This window comes from Somniosus microcephalus, chromosome 3, assembly GCF_052327205.1.
Source record: "Somniosus microcephalus isolate GS21.2 chromosome 3, FLI_Smic_1.0, whole genome shotgun sequence".
Taxonomy (NCBI): domain Eukaryota; kingdom Metazoa; phylum Chordata; class Chondrichthyes; order Squaliformes; family Somniosidae; genus Somniosus; species Somniosus microcephalus.
Window position 1 is genome coordinate 45,326,614 of NC_140989.1, and position 16,716 is coordinate 45,343,329.

The window sequence follows — 16,716 nt, forward strand, 5'->3', positions numbered from 1 at the left end:
TCTTTCCACAGATGTTGCCTAACCTGCTGAGTATTTCTAGCATTTTCTGTATATATTTCAGATTTCCAGCATCCACAGTATTTTGCCTTTGTGTAAGATAACCTGAATATGTATTCTATACTCATGGAAATTGTTTACATTTATTTTGTCAACTAGATAAGTCTGTGTATTCTGTGGTCATCACAATTTTTGCAGTGTCCCTGCTCTAACAAAAAGTGTGCCACAGTCTATGTAGAAAATTTCTATAAAATATATCAAGTTCCTCCCAACTTCACAGAGCTTCAAGGACTCTACCTAGACAGTGCACTCCGTGAGAAACACAGCCTTGCAATCACTGCAACTTTACACCCAAGAAAACATGGTGCAACAGCTCCCCCTAGCACTTCAGACAAGTGCAAGAACAGCTGAAGAGTGCACGAACTTCACTTACTCACTCACTGAAGTCTTTCGGGGAACTTTTTAAAAAATCCTTTCCATTACATTTTTTTTTAAATCGCAGACATCTGCACTTCACTTTGCTGTAGCGCTTTCCTCTCTTCCTAGAAAAAATAAATTGGGATCCCGACGTCCCGGATCCCCAATCCCACACTCAGATCGACTTTGGACAAGAGTGGCTTTCCCCATAGGCATTTAACTCTACGCCATCATAATGGAGGAGGTGTTGTCGCAACAACTTGTCCAGGCCAGGTGAATCAAGTAGCATGGCAGAGGGCAGAGGTAGAGTCCACCCGGTACAACCCTCACCAACATATGTACAGGCCACCGGTCCGACGAGGACCTCTCCGAGGAGCTGTGCATTCGTCGGCTGCACCTCTCTCTCTCTCGAGGGTCTAAGTAGGCATCTCTGCCAACGTCATCATGAAGATTTGCAGACTCGCTCCACTGCCACAACTGCTTGGGCTGTGGCAATTAAAGGGGCAGCAACCTTCAACTGTGGCAATTAAAGGGACAGAAACCTTCAACTTTTATGGTTCTGGAGCCTTCCAGACTGCCACAAGGGACCAGTGCAACATTAACCACGTCAAGGTGTGCATCCAACAGGTGACAAACACCCTCTTTAGTAGACTAGCCGAGCCAAGTTCATCCACTTTGACATCATTCTCAGGCAGCAGAGGCACAGAGCCAGGGACTTCTACAGCATAACTGAAATCTCCAGGGTGCAGGATGCCATAATAGCGTGTTATGTGGCACTAAAGGCGCCAACTGAGCAGCTGCTGATGTATGTGAATAGAAAGAGGTTGCAATCCCCAGGACATCCAGCTTGTCTGTGATGGGAAGCAGGCTGTGCCCTCACTCGCTGCTGCAAGAGGCATATTCTACAGGACATCTTCACTGGCTGATCAACTGCAGTGGCAGCACTTCATCCATACATTCTACTAAATACCCTACCAGATGACTCCAAAGCAGAACTGTTTGGTCCAGCAGCATCTTGCTAGGAATCCTTAGCTATGTGAAGAAGTCTGAAACTACTGAATAGGCTATTTCCTGACTTCCTGTAATGTTCACAAATAAATCGCGAGACAAGTGCCCAATGTGTTTCAAAACTAACTTTTAATTTATTGCAAGCTATGGGAATGAAAGGTTGTGTGCGAGAATAAGGCTACTATTCAAGGAATATGTGGCAATTGTGATGGGATGGGTGAAGTGAGAGATGTGGGGATATTAAAGTGGAGGCAGGTGTTTTGGGGTTGTGCAAGACAGTTAGTGTTTGCGCCCTAACCCAGGTAGTAGTGTGGGTATTGCTTTGAGAGAATGAAGAGTGTGGTGGTGCCCAAGGAGGAAAGGGGGAGTGTAATGACAAGTTACCTTTGTGAAGTGTTCGCACTTTTATCTGAACTGTTGGTCAGTCCTGGGTATGGAGGAAGTTGGCAGATGCATCGTTGTTTTTTAAAAAAAATTCATTTATGGGATGTGGGCGTCGCTGGCAAGGCCAGCATTTATTGCCCATCCCTAGTTGCCCTTGAGAAGGTGGTGGTGAGCCACCTTCATGAACCGTTTCAGTCCGTGTGGTGATGGCACTCCCACAGTTCTGTTAGGGAGTTCCAGGTTTTTGACCCAGCCACGATGAAGGAGTGGCGCTATACTTCCAAGTCAGGATGGTGTGTGACATGGTATGTGACTTGGAGGTGGTGGTGTTCCCATGCGCCTGCTGCCCTTGTCCTTCTAGGTGGAAGAGGTCGCGGGTTTGGGGGGGGGTACTGCTGAAGAAGCCTTGGCGAGTTGCTGCAGTGCATCTTGTAGATGGTACACACTGCAGCCACGGTACGCCAGTGGTGGAGGGAATGAATGTTTAAGGTGGTGGATGGGCTGCCAATCAAGCAGGTTGCTTTGTCTTGGATGGTGTCGAGCTTCTTGAGTGTTGTTGGAGTTGCACTCATCCAGGCAACTGGAGAGTATTCCATCACACTCCTGACTCGTGCCTTGTAGATGGTGGGAAGGCTTTGGGGTGTCAGGAGGTGAGACACTCACCGCAGAATACCCAGCCTGGAGGCTTCCTGGGTGGTGTCAGCAACTTACACCAGAGTTGCACCAAGAACATTTCACAGAATCACAGAAACCCCACAGTGCAGAGAGAGGCCATTTCGGCCCATCGAGCCTGCACCGACACATATCCCACCCGATCCCCGTAACCCCTACACCAACACATATCCCACCCTATCCCCGTAACCCCACGTATTTAATCCCCCTAACACTAAGGGTCAATTTTATCATAGCCAATCAACCTAACCCGCACATCTTTGGACTGTGGGAGGAAACCGGAGCACCCGGAGGAAACCCACGCAAACACGGGGAGAATGTGCAAACTCCACACAGACAGTCGCCCGAGGCCAGATTCGAACCCAGGTCCCTGGCGCTGTGAGGCAACAGTGCTAACCACTATGCCCCAGGAAACTTGTGTGTAATTTCCTCTGCTGCTGAGTGGTGTGACTTTCAGGTGCAGCAATGGCATCATTGACATTGAGAAGAAAATTCAAGGCCTATGACTAAATTGGCTTTGGAGGAGTAGTGGGTATATGAAGGGATGTATGACTGGAGGAAATTGCTGGGGTAGAGTGGAGCAAGGGCAAGAAGGGACTTGACATTGAAAAATGAGGATCTTCACTGAGGCACAAGGAGCCAGGCAAACCTGGCAGGAAGAGGGCTAATGGAAGTGCAAGACATTGCGCAGGTCAGGACCAGGGCTCTGGAATTCTGATTGAGCCATCTTTTGTGCAGGGTGCATTAGTAAAGTCAAGCCTGGGGAGGTAATAAAAACAAGAATCTGGTTTTGCCGGTGGTGGGGATGAGACAGGTGTGGAGGCACGCCTAATTACAGAGTTGGAAGAAAATAGTCTTGTTATCAGAATTAAAGTGGAGAAGGAAGTTAGCTGGGTTGAGAAATATGCCAAAGTTCTACTTGAAGTTGCTGCCAGGAAGGTTGGAGTTAAGGCCAGAGGCACAAAGGTGCTGCCAGGAACTTCAATTTGGCCGACATTGAGCTGGAGGAAATTTCAGCTCATCCAAGTCTTAATGCCAGACAGGCAATTGCAAATCGTAGCTGCATCCTTGCGATCAACAGGGGAGTTGAAGAAGTAAAGTAACATTTAAGTGTTGTATTGATTTTTTGATGTTTTTGAGTTGCTTCTGACACCATTAAAATAAAGTTTACAATTCTTTTAAGACACTAATGTAGCAATGCTGAGAGCAGCAGTAGCTCATGCAATCGGAAACATGCTTGCAGCAGTCAACTATGGAAGGAGAGCAAGCTAGTCAACTCAAAAATCCCACTCCCTCACAGACCGTGTAGACTCGATTGCACCTGGGCATGTGTGTGGTAGTCATTACTGGGTATGGCAGGAGCAGGTATGGAAGGGTGGCCCAGGTGCAGAGGTCATGTGTGGTTTAAAACCCACAAATCAACACATCTACCGCAACAAATCGGGGCACGAGGGAGGAGCGGTCCATTACAAAGCTCAGGCTTAACAGGGAGGTTGTAACTACAGTGTGCCACCTAGTCCAAAAAGACCATTCGTACTGCACCACCAGTAGCAGTGAATGTCACCACTGCCCTCATTTTTTTAATGTCACAAAGATTTTCAGGCACCCACAGTAGTCAGTTGCTTTTCTGACTATTGCTCCATTAAAGGAGGTAGCTAAATCCCTGCTTCACTATGCACTGAACTATATAGTTAGCAATGACCAGCAAAAGCAGCAGAATTAGCTAATATTTTTTTCCCCAAATTGTGTTCCACCCCCCACTTGCCAAGACATACGGTAACACTGAATATACTGCATGCAGCCATTCTGAAACTACCAGAAATCTTATGGCCTAAAAGAACAGTTGTTATTTTATCAATGTGCAAATGTTTACAATCCCCAACAGAAAATAATGCATGACAAACAAAAGTTCCTGGGCTGGGGAAAGGTGGTGAACGATTCCTTCATTCGGAGTCAATTAAGCATGACACAGCTCCTTGAGGCAGAAGGATGGATGGCTCCCAAGAGATACAGGCTACATAATGCTATCACCCAATGAGACCTCTCACAACCACCACACTACTACAACAACCTGGGCAGACATGTGGAGTGCCAAGGCGATACTGTGGGGAGAAATGTTACAATAAATCCCAGAGGTGATTGTCAATATTATAATTGTATGCTAGAAGCCACAGAATTGTTCCACTTTTCCCCCCCAGAGGCCTTATGATGGACTGGGATGAGGAACATCAGTATCCATGGAAAGCCAAGAAGATGAGGATTCCAACTGCAGCAGACCAGCACTGTAGCAAAGATCCCATTATCTGTTTTTTTCCCCCAGCAAGCTCAAACAATTGACCACTACTACTTCCTATTGGGACATGTATAATCACAGAGCTAAAAACGACATCGTCTGCTTGCTCGACTTTTGCAGAATCAATACTTTCTTTTCTGCAGAATGAAAAACGAACAGACTTCAAAATATACTAAAAGTGAACTACTTTTGTTTAATGTGCATGGAGTGAACATGTTCAATATGAAAATGAATAAATGATACTAATGAAAAACTCCAACATGGTGTCTTGATTTGGAATGGAATAGAGAAACAGAAAGCATACTGATCAGGGTTACTATACCTGACTGAAATTGTTAACGAATCACAGGGCATTTAACAGACATCCTAATTTCATCCCATCCCGCGAAAGCTCAGTTTTATAATTCACAAAACCAGAAACACGAGTGGTCTGTTCCTGAGGAAAGCTGGTGGTCCCCAGAACGTTACAACTCGGTCTCTCTCTCCCCACAGAGGCTGCCTGACCTGCGGTGTGTTTCCAGCATTTCCTGTTTTTTTTTAAATTTCAGATCTGTTCGTCAACACTTCGCAGCGACATCTTCTCACCATCAGCTACCACTATTTTTTTTGTTAGCCGCACCGTTTGTGAAAATATCCCGTAGACCGAGAGGAGAGGAGAGGAGGGGGGGCTGGGTTGTCCAATGGACCTTGCCAGAGGGTGAATAAATCGTTCGGCTTGTACTCACCAAATAGGCAGTTGCTGAACCCGTCCCAGACACAAGCTGCAGAGTCCCAAACCCATCGTCCTTTTATGCAGGAGACAAAGGTGAAGATAACCCCAAAGAGCGACAGCAGCAAGTCGCTGATGCTGATATTCACAAGGAAAAGGTTAGTGGGGGTCCTGAGCCTCTTGAATTTGCAGTAAAGCACCAACATCAGGAGATTGTTGCAGAAGCCGACGACACCTATCGTGCCTATGATAACGGCCAGAACTTTGTAGGTGCCGGGGCTGAAGAGGCTTTCCTCCCGTGTATCAGTGCTGTTCGCTGCATTCATCGCTGCCTGCAGTCTGGCTCCGACATGCTGTGTGATCGCCGCGGAGATAAACTCCAGGAGGATTCAGGAAGTGAGTTTGCTGCTAACCCGCTGTGGGATTTGTAATCCGATTAGAGTCAGCGCAAACCTACCGCCCCACAAGTGGGATCATTTCATTTGAAATCGGGGTGGTTTTAGTGTCATCCCTGGTTAAATGGAATGGTGCTATTTAAAAAAAACTAGAAATGCCCACTTTTCAGTAATATATTCTTGGTCTCTTTAATACTGTGAACTATTTTTTGTTGGGGATGCTGCAGGCGCATACACATAACAAACCAGCTAAATACCTGCTGTTGGTAAAGTGACCCTAATCGGTTAACAATGAGTGATTGTACTCGCTGATTGAGCTAGTAATCATCAGTTGGAGAATAAATTCCCTGATGTCAAAACAGTCATTCTGAACACCTTGTCTAAAATAGTTTATTAAATATACTAATGAAATTCCTTTCAACACAGACATTTGATTCTTGTACTTGCACTTCCGGCATTCCCATGTCTTTATATGCAAATATCTATAATCACACTTGCCCGCGATTGGGTAAATGTTATATTCATAACAAGGAACCAATCAGGGTTGAACAGCTAGATGTCAATCAAAAGTGGAAACATAAACTTCCAATTAAACATGTAACTACATATGAAAAATCCAAGAAACAATAAATAGTCAGAAGAAACTATAAATATAAAAGGGAAATCGAAGGAACAGCTCAAAATATTTTTGAAAATTTGCTCTCGCCCTCTTGTTTCTCACCGAACTTAATACTCAAAATAAGACTTTTAACATCACAAAGAAATAAAACATTAACATTTACAACAAAAATGATTAAAGGCGGAGAGGGTAGCGGTAAAACTTTAATATTATATTATGGCATGTCAAGAGAAGTAGGAGCTGATCTGTTTAATAGCGTTGGGAATAGGTGTTTCTTTCTTCCACTGGAGCTGACTTCCAATCATAAGTCTGTATCCTTTTCGAAAATAACCCATAAGGAGACACTGAGTTGGCCCAGTGTCACCAACCGAAAACTAAACAAAAGTGCCCCCCCCCTTTTAAAGGGCACAACTTATAATGAACTTAACCACAAAACCAAAGGAAACTTATAAAACTTAAATAAAAATGTTATTACTATTATCCAGCAACAACTGACATTTATATAGCGCATTTAACGTAGCAAAACGTCCCAAAGCACTTAACAAGAGCGATATCTACGCTGAGTGTGAGAGGTTGCAGCCCCTCTTCCATTATTTGAAGGGGCTGCTCCTCGGATTTTGGTTGCACTTCAGTCCCACGCTTTTGATCTACGGTCACCCGGTGCGGAGGGGAGCGGGTGGGTTGGAGGACCTCCTCGTGGGTCTGCTCCTGGGCCTGGCCAAGAAAGCCATCAATTGGTCCAGGCAGCGGGCGGTCGAGGGGGTCGTCCGGCCAGATTGCCTCCCTCTCTTCCGCGGCCATGTTCGCGCCCGGGTGGCCCTGGAGATGGAGCACGCGGTGTCCGCCGGCACGCTCGAGGACTTCCGCGACCGGTGGGCGCCGCAGGGACTGGAGTGCATAATTGATTTGAATAACCAAATTCTGATTTGATTTGTTAACATTTATTTAAAGTTCTATTAGTTACAGTTTATTTGTTTTTTTTTTGATTGGTGCTACCAAAAGAGGAACAAGAGCGATATCAGTAATAAAACATTTTTGACACAAGCCATGGAAGGAGATATCAGGATAGATAAAGAGGTAAGTTTTAAGGAGCATCTTAAATGAGGAGAGAGAGGTAGAGAGGCAGAGATGTTTAGGGAGGGAATTCCAGAGCTTAGGGCCTAGCCTGGGGCAGTTGAAAGCAGAGTCACCAATGGGGATGCGCAAGAGGCCAGAATCCACTATGGACTCCAGTTACTGCGGTGCCCACCGGTTGCGGAAGGCCCCAAGCACACCGGCAGACACCGCATGCTCCTTCTCCAGGGTCACCCAGGCGCGGACAAGACTGTGGACGAGAGGCAGGCAGCCAGACCAACCATTCCCACGGGCCGAGCCCAACCTAGGCCTGTAGTTGGCCACCTTGGCCAGGCCCATGAGAAAACTCACGAGGAGGTCCTCCGACTTGCTCGCGCCCCCCCCCCCCGCACCAGGTGGTCACATGTCAGGAGCGTGGGGCTGAAGTGGAGCCAGAAGTTGATTTCTGAGCAGCCCCTTCAAATAGTGGAAGAGGGGCTGCAATCACTCACACGCAACAAAAATGTGGAACATAGACTCATCCAGGCTGCAAAAGCTACCGGCGGCCTAGGAGTCTGTAAAATAGCTTAAGTACCAATTGGACAGTACTACTCTGTGCAACTATTAAGTCTGTAGCTGAGAAAGAGAAAAAGACTGAGAAAATTGTTTTTAAAATATCACAATTTTTATGATTGACTGGTTATTCAAAGACTTGCAGTTCACAACTTCCTGTTTATAATCCACACCCTCTCTGTCTAGTACTATAGTTCCCAGTACTGAGGAGAGAAAGGGGCAGGTTTAAACTGCAGTCTGGGAGTTGTAGTCCAGCAGTGTGATATACACAGTGACACTGTTGCATTTTGATAGTCTGCTCCCTGGCCTGATTCCCAGGAACCTTGAGAACCAGCTAAACCCAATTTTCAGGTTTCTGAACAAAAATATTCAAGCACACAAAGCTGAACTGTATGGGTTAGTTTAATGATATAATTGTGAATTGTTAATATGTTTTTTTATGTTATAAATCTTATTTTTATTACTCTCTTCTGAGGTGACTAACAGGCCAAGATGGTGGCCAAAACAATTTTACCAAGTTTCCTTTTTTTTTAAATGAGGTGTTCCTAGCAACAAATTTAAAAATGGGTCATTTTCTTTCCCATTTTCTACTTGTTGATTTTTACATTCTGTACTTGTTCAACTGTGATTCATTGGTGTTTTATGAAAATGATATTGCAGGCACATCTGTAACAGTGTGATACTTTGAAGTGTGGCAGATGTGCACAGGGCATAAGAATTTTAGAAACAGTATCTACAAACATTTTGTTTTGCATGTTGTCATTATATTGCTAAAGTGTCTTGTCACACAAACAATTTTAATTGGCTCAAATTTTCAAAAACAAATGTTTACTTCACTTTCTCTGAGCATATCTCATAAATTTCTTTCCAATTCTGTTCAGTGGCCGTGTACACGCCTCCAACACCCCCACAGCCCAGCACTCCTGCCCTTAAAACAGCATCATCGTCAACTCACCATAAGCAATGGCACTGGTGATTGAATAGCATTACTAAAATTCTGTTTTATAAAAAGAGTGCATGTTTTTAGTTGAAATGTAAAGAATCGTGAAATATTTATTCGAAATATTCTGCTGCACTTCGCTCAAGATCGTACCCAATAGTTTGTAGATTCCTTTTAACAAGCGGAATGGTTAGTCTGAGGTGTGATTCCGAAAATATTCATCACACTATAGTCATGATTAAATGCAAATGCTAAAATGTAAGAAATTATAGAGTAAATGCAAGTTCACAGTATGACAGAATATCTACGATGGTAATATCAAACACAATGGGCCATAATTTGCTGTCAACATAATGGTGAGGCTATTGGCACTCGCTGTTATTTATGCGCAAACAGTACAGCAACTTCAACTGAGGGGAGATGCGAGGTTAAACGCGGCAATCCAAAAGTTGCTGGCCGAGATGCGGTGCTCCGCCATTAGCTTCGTGAAAATGGCATCTCGCTGTCTGGATCACCATTGAAATGGCATCTCGCTGTCTGGATCACCATTGAAATGGCATCTCGCTGTCTGGATCACCATTGAAATGGCATCTCGCTGTCTGGATCACCATTGAAATGGCATCTCGCTGTCTGGATCACCATTGAAATGCATTGAATGGCGTTAAACTGTTGTATTTGCGTGGTAGATACAAACTAAACTCATCAGAGAAAGTTAAATCTTTTCCATTTCAGTCTAAGTACCCCTTTAACGATGTGATAAGTGTTAATTACTGCCAAACAACCTCTCTGGCACTGAAAATTAATACAAGTGGGGAATCTCATTCCTTCAGGTTTTAATTGTCGTTGGAAATTTAAAAAATGTAAAGTTTTTTTTAAATTTTTCATTCCATCTCTTTAATCTCATCTCTTAATCCAATCTTACTTTCCCTCTCTTTATGTCTCTTTCTGTACCTGATTTGGCATTGAATTCACCCACTCTAATTTACATTTCCTTCTCAGTCCTTGCGCTGTTAATTTCACAATCCTTGGTTAAGGAGATACGCCGTTGCTTGTCCTGTTCAATCGGGTCCCAGATGCCCAGTTTCCCTCGCTGCGACGTTATCAGCACGCACTTTCAGCAACTTGTGGCACAAAAATACCATCGCAATTAATCGTGCAAGGGCAAATCTAACTAATGGCAGATGCTGTTCGTTGCCCTGCTACAGCAAATGATAGCCCAATATAGCATAAATACTGCTATTGCGTAAATAATTAGGCTTGTCCTTCACCTGAAGCTGGAGGGTAAAGAATATCTGCTCCCTCCACTAAAATCTTGAAGTTCCCTATTTATCCTTACACCATTTATTGTTTAATTTTTAAACTGGATGTTTGCTCTATTTTCACCCACCAGCAACTCTTGTAAGTAGACCTCGCCTGCCCTATGGCTCAGTGTGTAATTTTACCTACACAATAACTAAGTAGATGTAGCAAGATCTTGAGTTAAGTAGAAAGTGTTGCCACTGCACTCAGTTTACTGGAATATATCATATGCTCGAACCCAACCTTTCTGACTCAGAGGCAGGAATACTACTACTGAGCCAGTAGTCACTCGTTCAGACTCGAGTACCCTGTTGGGTGTCAACTGAGTATTTAGAGACAATATTCTGGTCTCCACTCACTGGGGCTGTATGGAGTGGGGCTTGAACTCTTCACATTCTGACTCAGAGCTAGGAATCTTATCACAAAGCCAAAGACTCACTCTATAAACTTGATTATTCCTCAAAATGTATAAAAAACAAAGACACGTATGTGCTAATTTTCAACATAAAATTGACGCTTGAAACACAGATTCTACTTCTGTACCTACAGGCAATCAAAGAGTCTTCTGATTAGCTCGTATCCCAGAATTCTTGTTGTAACACAGCCAAAGTATAGTGCCACATTTCTTTGAAGATATTCCATAACAGATTATATAACATGTTTTTATTTTTCTTTCTTAGGTAGTCAGATATCAACAGTGTTCAAATTGGTATTCGTCCAAAAAATACAATCCCCAAACAAAGACGTGCCGTAAGCAGCCCCATAGAATGCTTGTAATTAAATGCAATGGCTTGACTCAATGATGTGTTCCAACCACTTCGATTAACCTGCAATTGCCAGATATCAACACTTATGCAAACAACTATCAGGGACACTGCACGCAACAGACTTTAGCACACCTTTTGTTCCATCAGACTAAATTACAAATGATATGGTCTTCAGCATGCAAAACCATAAGGTATATTCTCTGTAAATTGATGAATCAGTTAACAGTACGTAAATTCAACCTTGTGAGTATGTGAGCAGCAAGAAAGAATCCAATAAACAATCTATTATAGTCAAAAATATTAATTTTTGTCACATACTGTATAACAAAAATGTCCCAGTGTGCCTTATGTTTTGAATACCAATTAAGTGGTTATTATTCAGTCTAATTCAGATAGAGGATGCATTTTGAATTGATAGTCATGATTCATTCTTGATCCAGTGAGAGATAGCATAATAACTGAAAAAATAACGCTGTCTTGTAACCTTTATGGATGCTTGAAAAGATTTGCTCCTTGTCTCCCATTGCTCTGTATTACTGTGATAAAATTGGCTTGCAAACTAATTAGGAAAAGCGATGCTATAATTGCAGATTTTCTTAACAGCTCTCAGTAATTTCCAATGACAGAGTGCAAGCAAAGAATAAAGTTTAAAATCAAGAATCAAAGACTTTTGATAAAAGTTAGAGAATTGGCCAGAATAAAAAAAAAATGGTTACCATATGTGGAGGAATCCAAACAGTCTTTCCTGAAGTATTTTTAGGATAACAACAATGCGGATCTGGTATAAGTTCAGGGACTGATTTAGTTCTAGGCAAATTCCAGCCCTCCTTCCCAACCCTCAGTCTGGAATTAGACAAATCTTGGGATCAGTTACCAGTGAGATTATAATACTAGTGCTGGATTTTGATTGAAGCTTTCAGTTATCCTAGTCAGTCTTTTCAGTTAGTTTTCCTTCTCTGTCCTTGGTTTTCCCTCCCTCTTATATTTCTCTGCATTTTATTTTCTTCTCCTTTCTTCCTTTTATTGCAGCGTCTTTAGTGTCCTGCCTTTTACATCAGTGAGGGTCTGAACTCCTTTAGTCTCGTGACATCTTAGAGAGTCAGGAACCAGTAGAGCGAAAATAGAATTGGGAGATCACATGGTTAGATGAAGGTTACAACTGGGAAGATTGAGCTAGTAGCTAAAGAATCACAGAGATACAGCTGGGAAATAGAATTAGATGGAACTAGAAATCAAGACAATAAAATAGAATAAAAGAGAGAGAAAGACAAAAAAAGAGATGGATTTAAAAAAACACAATGATAAAGGAAAAATAAATAAAGAGAAAGACCATTAAATAATAAGAGGAGAGCCAAGGATGGAAATTTGGAGAAATCCAAGGCTCCATCCTTGCCCGTCTGCTCTTCCTTGTTTACATACTGACCTTAGGTGACATTGTTTGCAGACACGGTCAGTTTTCATACTTCTCTTGACACACCAAATTTCTCTTCCCATATCCTCAATTCCACAACCACCTCTGTTTTCAAAAAGTTAAGTACAAATTTAGCCAATTAGCTCATCCTTCCATATAAACCATCAGTCTTCTCCATCACAGCATCCAAATGCCTTCAGGACCTTTGCCTCCATGACTGTAAATGGAAAACCATTCGGTAGTTTGCAAGGATAGTGGGGTTGAGGATGGGTTTTTTGAGGGGGGATTGATGGTAGCAGTTTTGAAAGGGAAGTAGATAGTACCTAAGTAGAGGGAACCATTTAAAATGTCAGCAAGTACAAGGCCAGATAGGGAAGCTATGGGTGGTTAGCAGTTTAGTAGGGTTAGGGTCAAGGCAGCAGGATGTGGTTCTTATGGACAAGATGAACTTGGAGAAGGCATGAAGGGGGCTAGAAGAGATACTAGAGAAAGATGCAGATTTAGGTCTAGGGAAGGGGGGAGCCCTGGGGGAGGTTTAGCTTGGAGGGCAGGGGGAAGGGAGGGATGCGACAGGCAGTTGAATGGGTGGTCTCAATGTTAGTGACAAAGATGTCCCTGAACTCCTCACACGCTGTTGGTGAGGGTGGAGTGGGCAGAGGAAGAAAGGGTTTAAGGAGACAATTGGTAGTGGAGAAAAGAAGCTGGGGGGTTATCTTTGCTCTCTAGGATGATCCTAGAGCTGTGGGTGGTTTTAGCAGAGGAGAGTATGGCCTGATAGCGTTTGATGTGATCCAGCCAGATCTGGTGATGGATGGCAAAACCAGTTGTGCGCCAAATATGTTCCAGTCTGCACCCTTTGGACTTGGGAGAGTGAAGATGGGGGATATACTAGAGGGAACAGCAAAGTGAGCGAGAGTAAGAATTTTACTGGGGACAAAGGCATCAAAAGTGAAAGAGTATTGTGGCAAATGGAGGCTCAAAGGCTAGACAGCTGGGAGTTTGAAAGTGCAATTTTAAGTGGCTTGGGAAGAGTTTATTCTGGGTCAGGTGCAGAAGAAAGTGGAAGAGGGTAGGGGGTTATAGGTGGTAAGGGATACAAGAAAGTGATCAGAGTTGTCCTTGTCTGTGATCAAGACAATGGGAGTGGAGAGGCCACAAGAGATGGTATGAATATGGTAGGAGAGTTTATGTGAAAGGAGAGGTTAAACGTGTGCAGAGAAATTAGACGATAGAGGACAAGGTGGGTTAGGATGAGGAGTTGCACAGTGCAGAACAACATTTATATAGCGCCTTTAACATAGTAAAATGTCTAAAGGTGCTTAGCAAGAGTGTTAACAATAAATATGTTGACACCGAGCCACAGAAGAAGCTATCCGGATAGATGACCAAAAGCTTGGTCAAAGAGATAGGTTTTAAGGAGCATCTTAAAGTTGGAGCAAGAGGTAGAGAGGTTGAGGAAGGGAAATCCAGAGCTTAGGGCTAAGGCAGCTGAAAGCTCAGCCACCAATGGTGGAGCAATTATAATCGGGATGCACAAGATGCCAGAATTGGAGGCATTCTGAGATCTCAAAGGCTTGTAGGGCTGGAGGAGGTTACAGAGATAGGGAGGGACGAGGCCATGAAGGGGTTCGAAAACAAGGATAAGGATTTTTTAATTGAGGCATTGTCAGACCAGGAGCCAGTGTAGGTCAGCAAGCATAGGGGCGATGGGTGAGCGAGACTTGGTGTGAGCTATGATACGGGCAGCAGAGTTTTGAACGAGTACAAGTTTATGTAGGGTGAAAGATGGGAGGCCAGCCAGGAGTGCATTGGAATAGTCAAGTCTAGAGGTAACAAAGGCATGGATGAACGTTTCAGCAGCAGATGAGCTGAGGCAGGGGCGGAGTCGGGAAATGTAGGTGGAAGTAGGTGGTCGTAATGATGGAGCAGATATGTGGTCATTAGCTCATCTCAGGGTCAAACACAACATCAAGGTTGCGAACAGTCTGGCTCAGCTTCAGACAGTTGCCAGGGAGAGGGATGGAAACGAGGAATGATATTGTCCCCTTTTACCAATCACATGCATTTTATGTGTATATAGAATTATTATCAAAGTGGGTCATTTGAATAATGATTCATTTTTTTTGAAGTTACGTAAGTTTACTTTATGTCAACATTATCCGACATAGGATAAACAATATGAAAATGTTAGATAATCTTCTTTACAGAAAAAAATAGTCTCAATAGTCTCTAACTTTAAATTAGGAACATAGGAACAGGAGTAGGCCATTTAGCCCCCTTGAACCTGTTCCGCCATTCAATGAGATCATGGCTGATCTGTGACCTAACTCCATATACCCGCTTTTTCCCCATATTCCTTAATACCTTTGGTTAACAAAAATCTATCAATCTCAGATTTAAAATTAACAATTGATCTAGCATCAATTGCCATTTGTGGAAGTGAGTTCCAAACTTCTACCACCCTTTGTGTGTAGAAGTGTTTCCTAATTTCACTCCTGAAAGGTCTGGCTCTAATTTTTAGACTATGCCCCCTAGTCCTAGACTCCCCAACCAGCAGAAATAGTTTCTCTCTCTCTACCCTATCTGTTCCCTTTTAATATCCTGAAAACTTTGATCAGATCACCCTTTAACTTCTAAATTCTAGTGAACACAACCCTAATTTGTGTAATCTCGCCTCGTAATTTAACCTTTGAAGTCCGGGTATCATTCGGGTAAAACTACGCTGCACTCCCTCCAAGGCCAATATATCCTTCCTGAGGTGTGGTGCCCAGAACTGCTCACAGTACTCCAGGGCCTAGAAATTGAGTTGGCGCCGCGCCAGGGCTTTAGCGCCGGAAATTTAGCGCCGGCGCTAAGTCCCTCTGCACGCACCAAAAATTCAGTAGCGCCGCGCCCAGACGGCTGCCGGCGCTACTGGAGGGTGTCAGCGCCTCGCAATGGGCGCTGACTGCCGCATTGCGGCGCTAATCCGCCGCTGCGGCACCCGATGCGGTGCGGCAGGCTGGGGAAGTGCAGGCCTCCTCCTTCCGTTAAGGAGGAGCTGCCTGCACCCGACCGCTGGCCGTTGATCTGTGGAGAAAAATGAGCCCGGCACCTCGGAGAAGTGCCGGGCTCGCGGCCCACACGCATCTGTGCCGCGGGGGGGTGTTGGAGGAGTCCGGGGAGGGAGGTGCGGGCAGGCGGCCGCCGGGAAAGCGGCCGGCCGCCGCGCGACCTTAATGCGCCAGCGCTAAGACCCGTAGCGAACTTTTGAAAAATCGTTGGTTGCGGCTGCCACGGGCGAGGCGGCCGCAACTCAATTTCGGCGTTCGGGCGCGTTGCCACGGCAACCGGGACGCTGCGCACACCGATGACGTCATCGGTGCCGGCGCAGCGCAACCGGCTAACGCCGATGGCAGCGCCCAAGTGAATTTCTCAATCGGCTGTACTTGCGGCGCTAGGCCCTCTAGCGCCTCAAAATGGGCGCTAACCCCACTCAATTTCTAGGCCCAGGTGTGGTCAAACCAGGGTTTTATACAGCTGCAGCATAACTCTTACCCCCTTGTATTCTAGTCCTCTAGATATAAAGGCCAGCATTCCATTAGCCTTTTTGATTATTTTCTGTACCTGTTCATGACATTTTAATGATCTATGTACCTGAACCCCAAAGTCTCATTGGACCGCCACTGTTTTAAGCTTTTCACCATTTAGAAAATACCCTGCTCTATTCTTTTTAGGTCCAAAGTGGATGACCTCACATTTGCCTACATTGAAATCCATTTGCCACAGTTTTGCCCATTCACTTAATCCATCGATATCCCTTTGCAATTTTATGCTTTCATCTACACTGCCTACAATGCCGCCTATCTTTATGTCATCTGCAAATTTGGATATGTGGCTGTCTATGCCATCATCTAAGTCATTAATAAATACTGTGAATAGTTGAGGCCCCAACACAGATCCCTGCGGGACACTAGTCACATCCTGCCAATTAGAGTATCTGCTTATTATCCCTCATTTCTGTCTCCTGCCGCTCAGCCAATTTCCTAACCAGGTCAATAATTTGCCCTCAATTCCATGGGCTTCAACCTTAGTTAACAGACACTTATGAGGGACTTTATCAAATGCCTTCTGGAAATTCATATAAATAACATCCCTGTCCACTACTTTAGTCACCTCTTTAAAAAAATTCAATCAGGT

General features: G+C 44.2%; 1 protein-coding gene across 2 annotated transcripts in view; it reads right to left on the reverse strand.

Moving 5' to 3' along the window:
* Positions 1 to 6,101, reverse strand: part of opn3 (opsin 3) — a 32,296-nt gene extending 26,195 nt beyond the window's left edge. Inside the window, exon 1 of one of the 2 annotated variants that reach the window (XM_085980311.1) lies at positions 5,497 to 6,101. In XM_085980311.1, coding sequence (XP_085836437.1) covers positions 5,497 to 5,806 — 310 coding nt within the window. In that variant the 5' untranslated portion in view covers positions 5,807 to 6,101. The remainder of the gene's footprint in view (positions 1 to 5,496) is intronic. The other variant, XM_085980312.1, reaches the window with a different exon arrangement.
* Between the last annotated feature and the right edge of the window lie 10,615 nt (positions 6,102 to 16,716).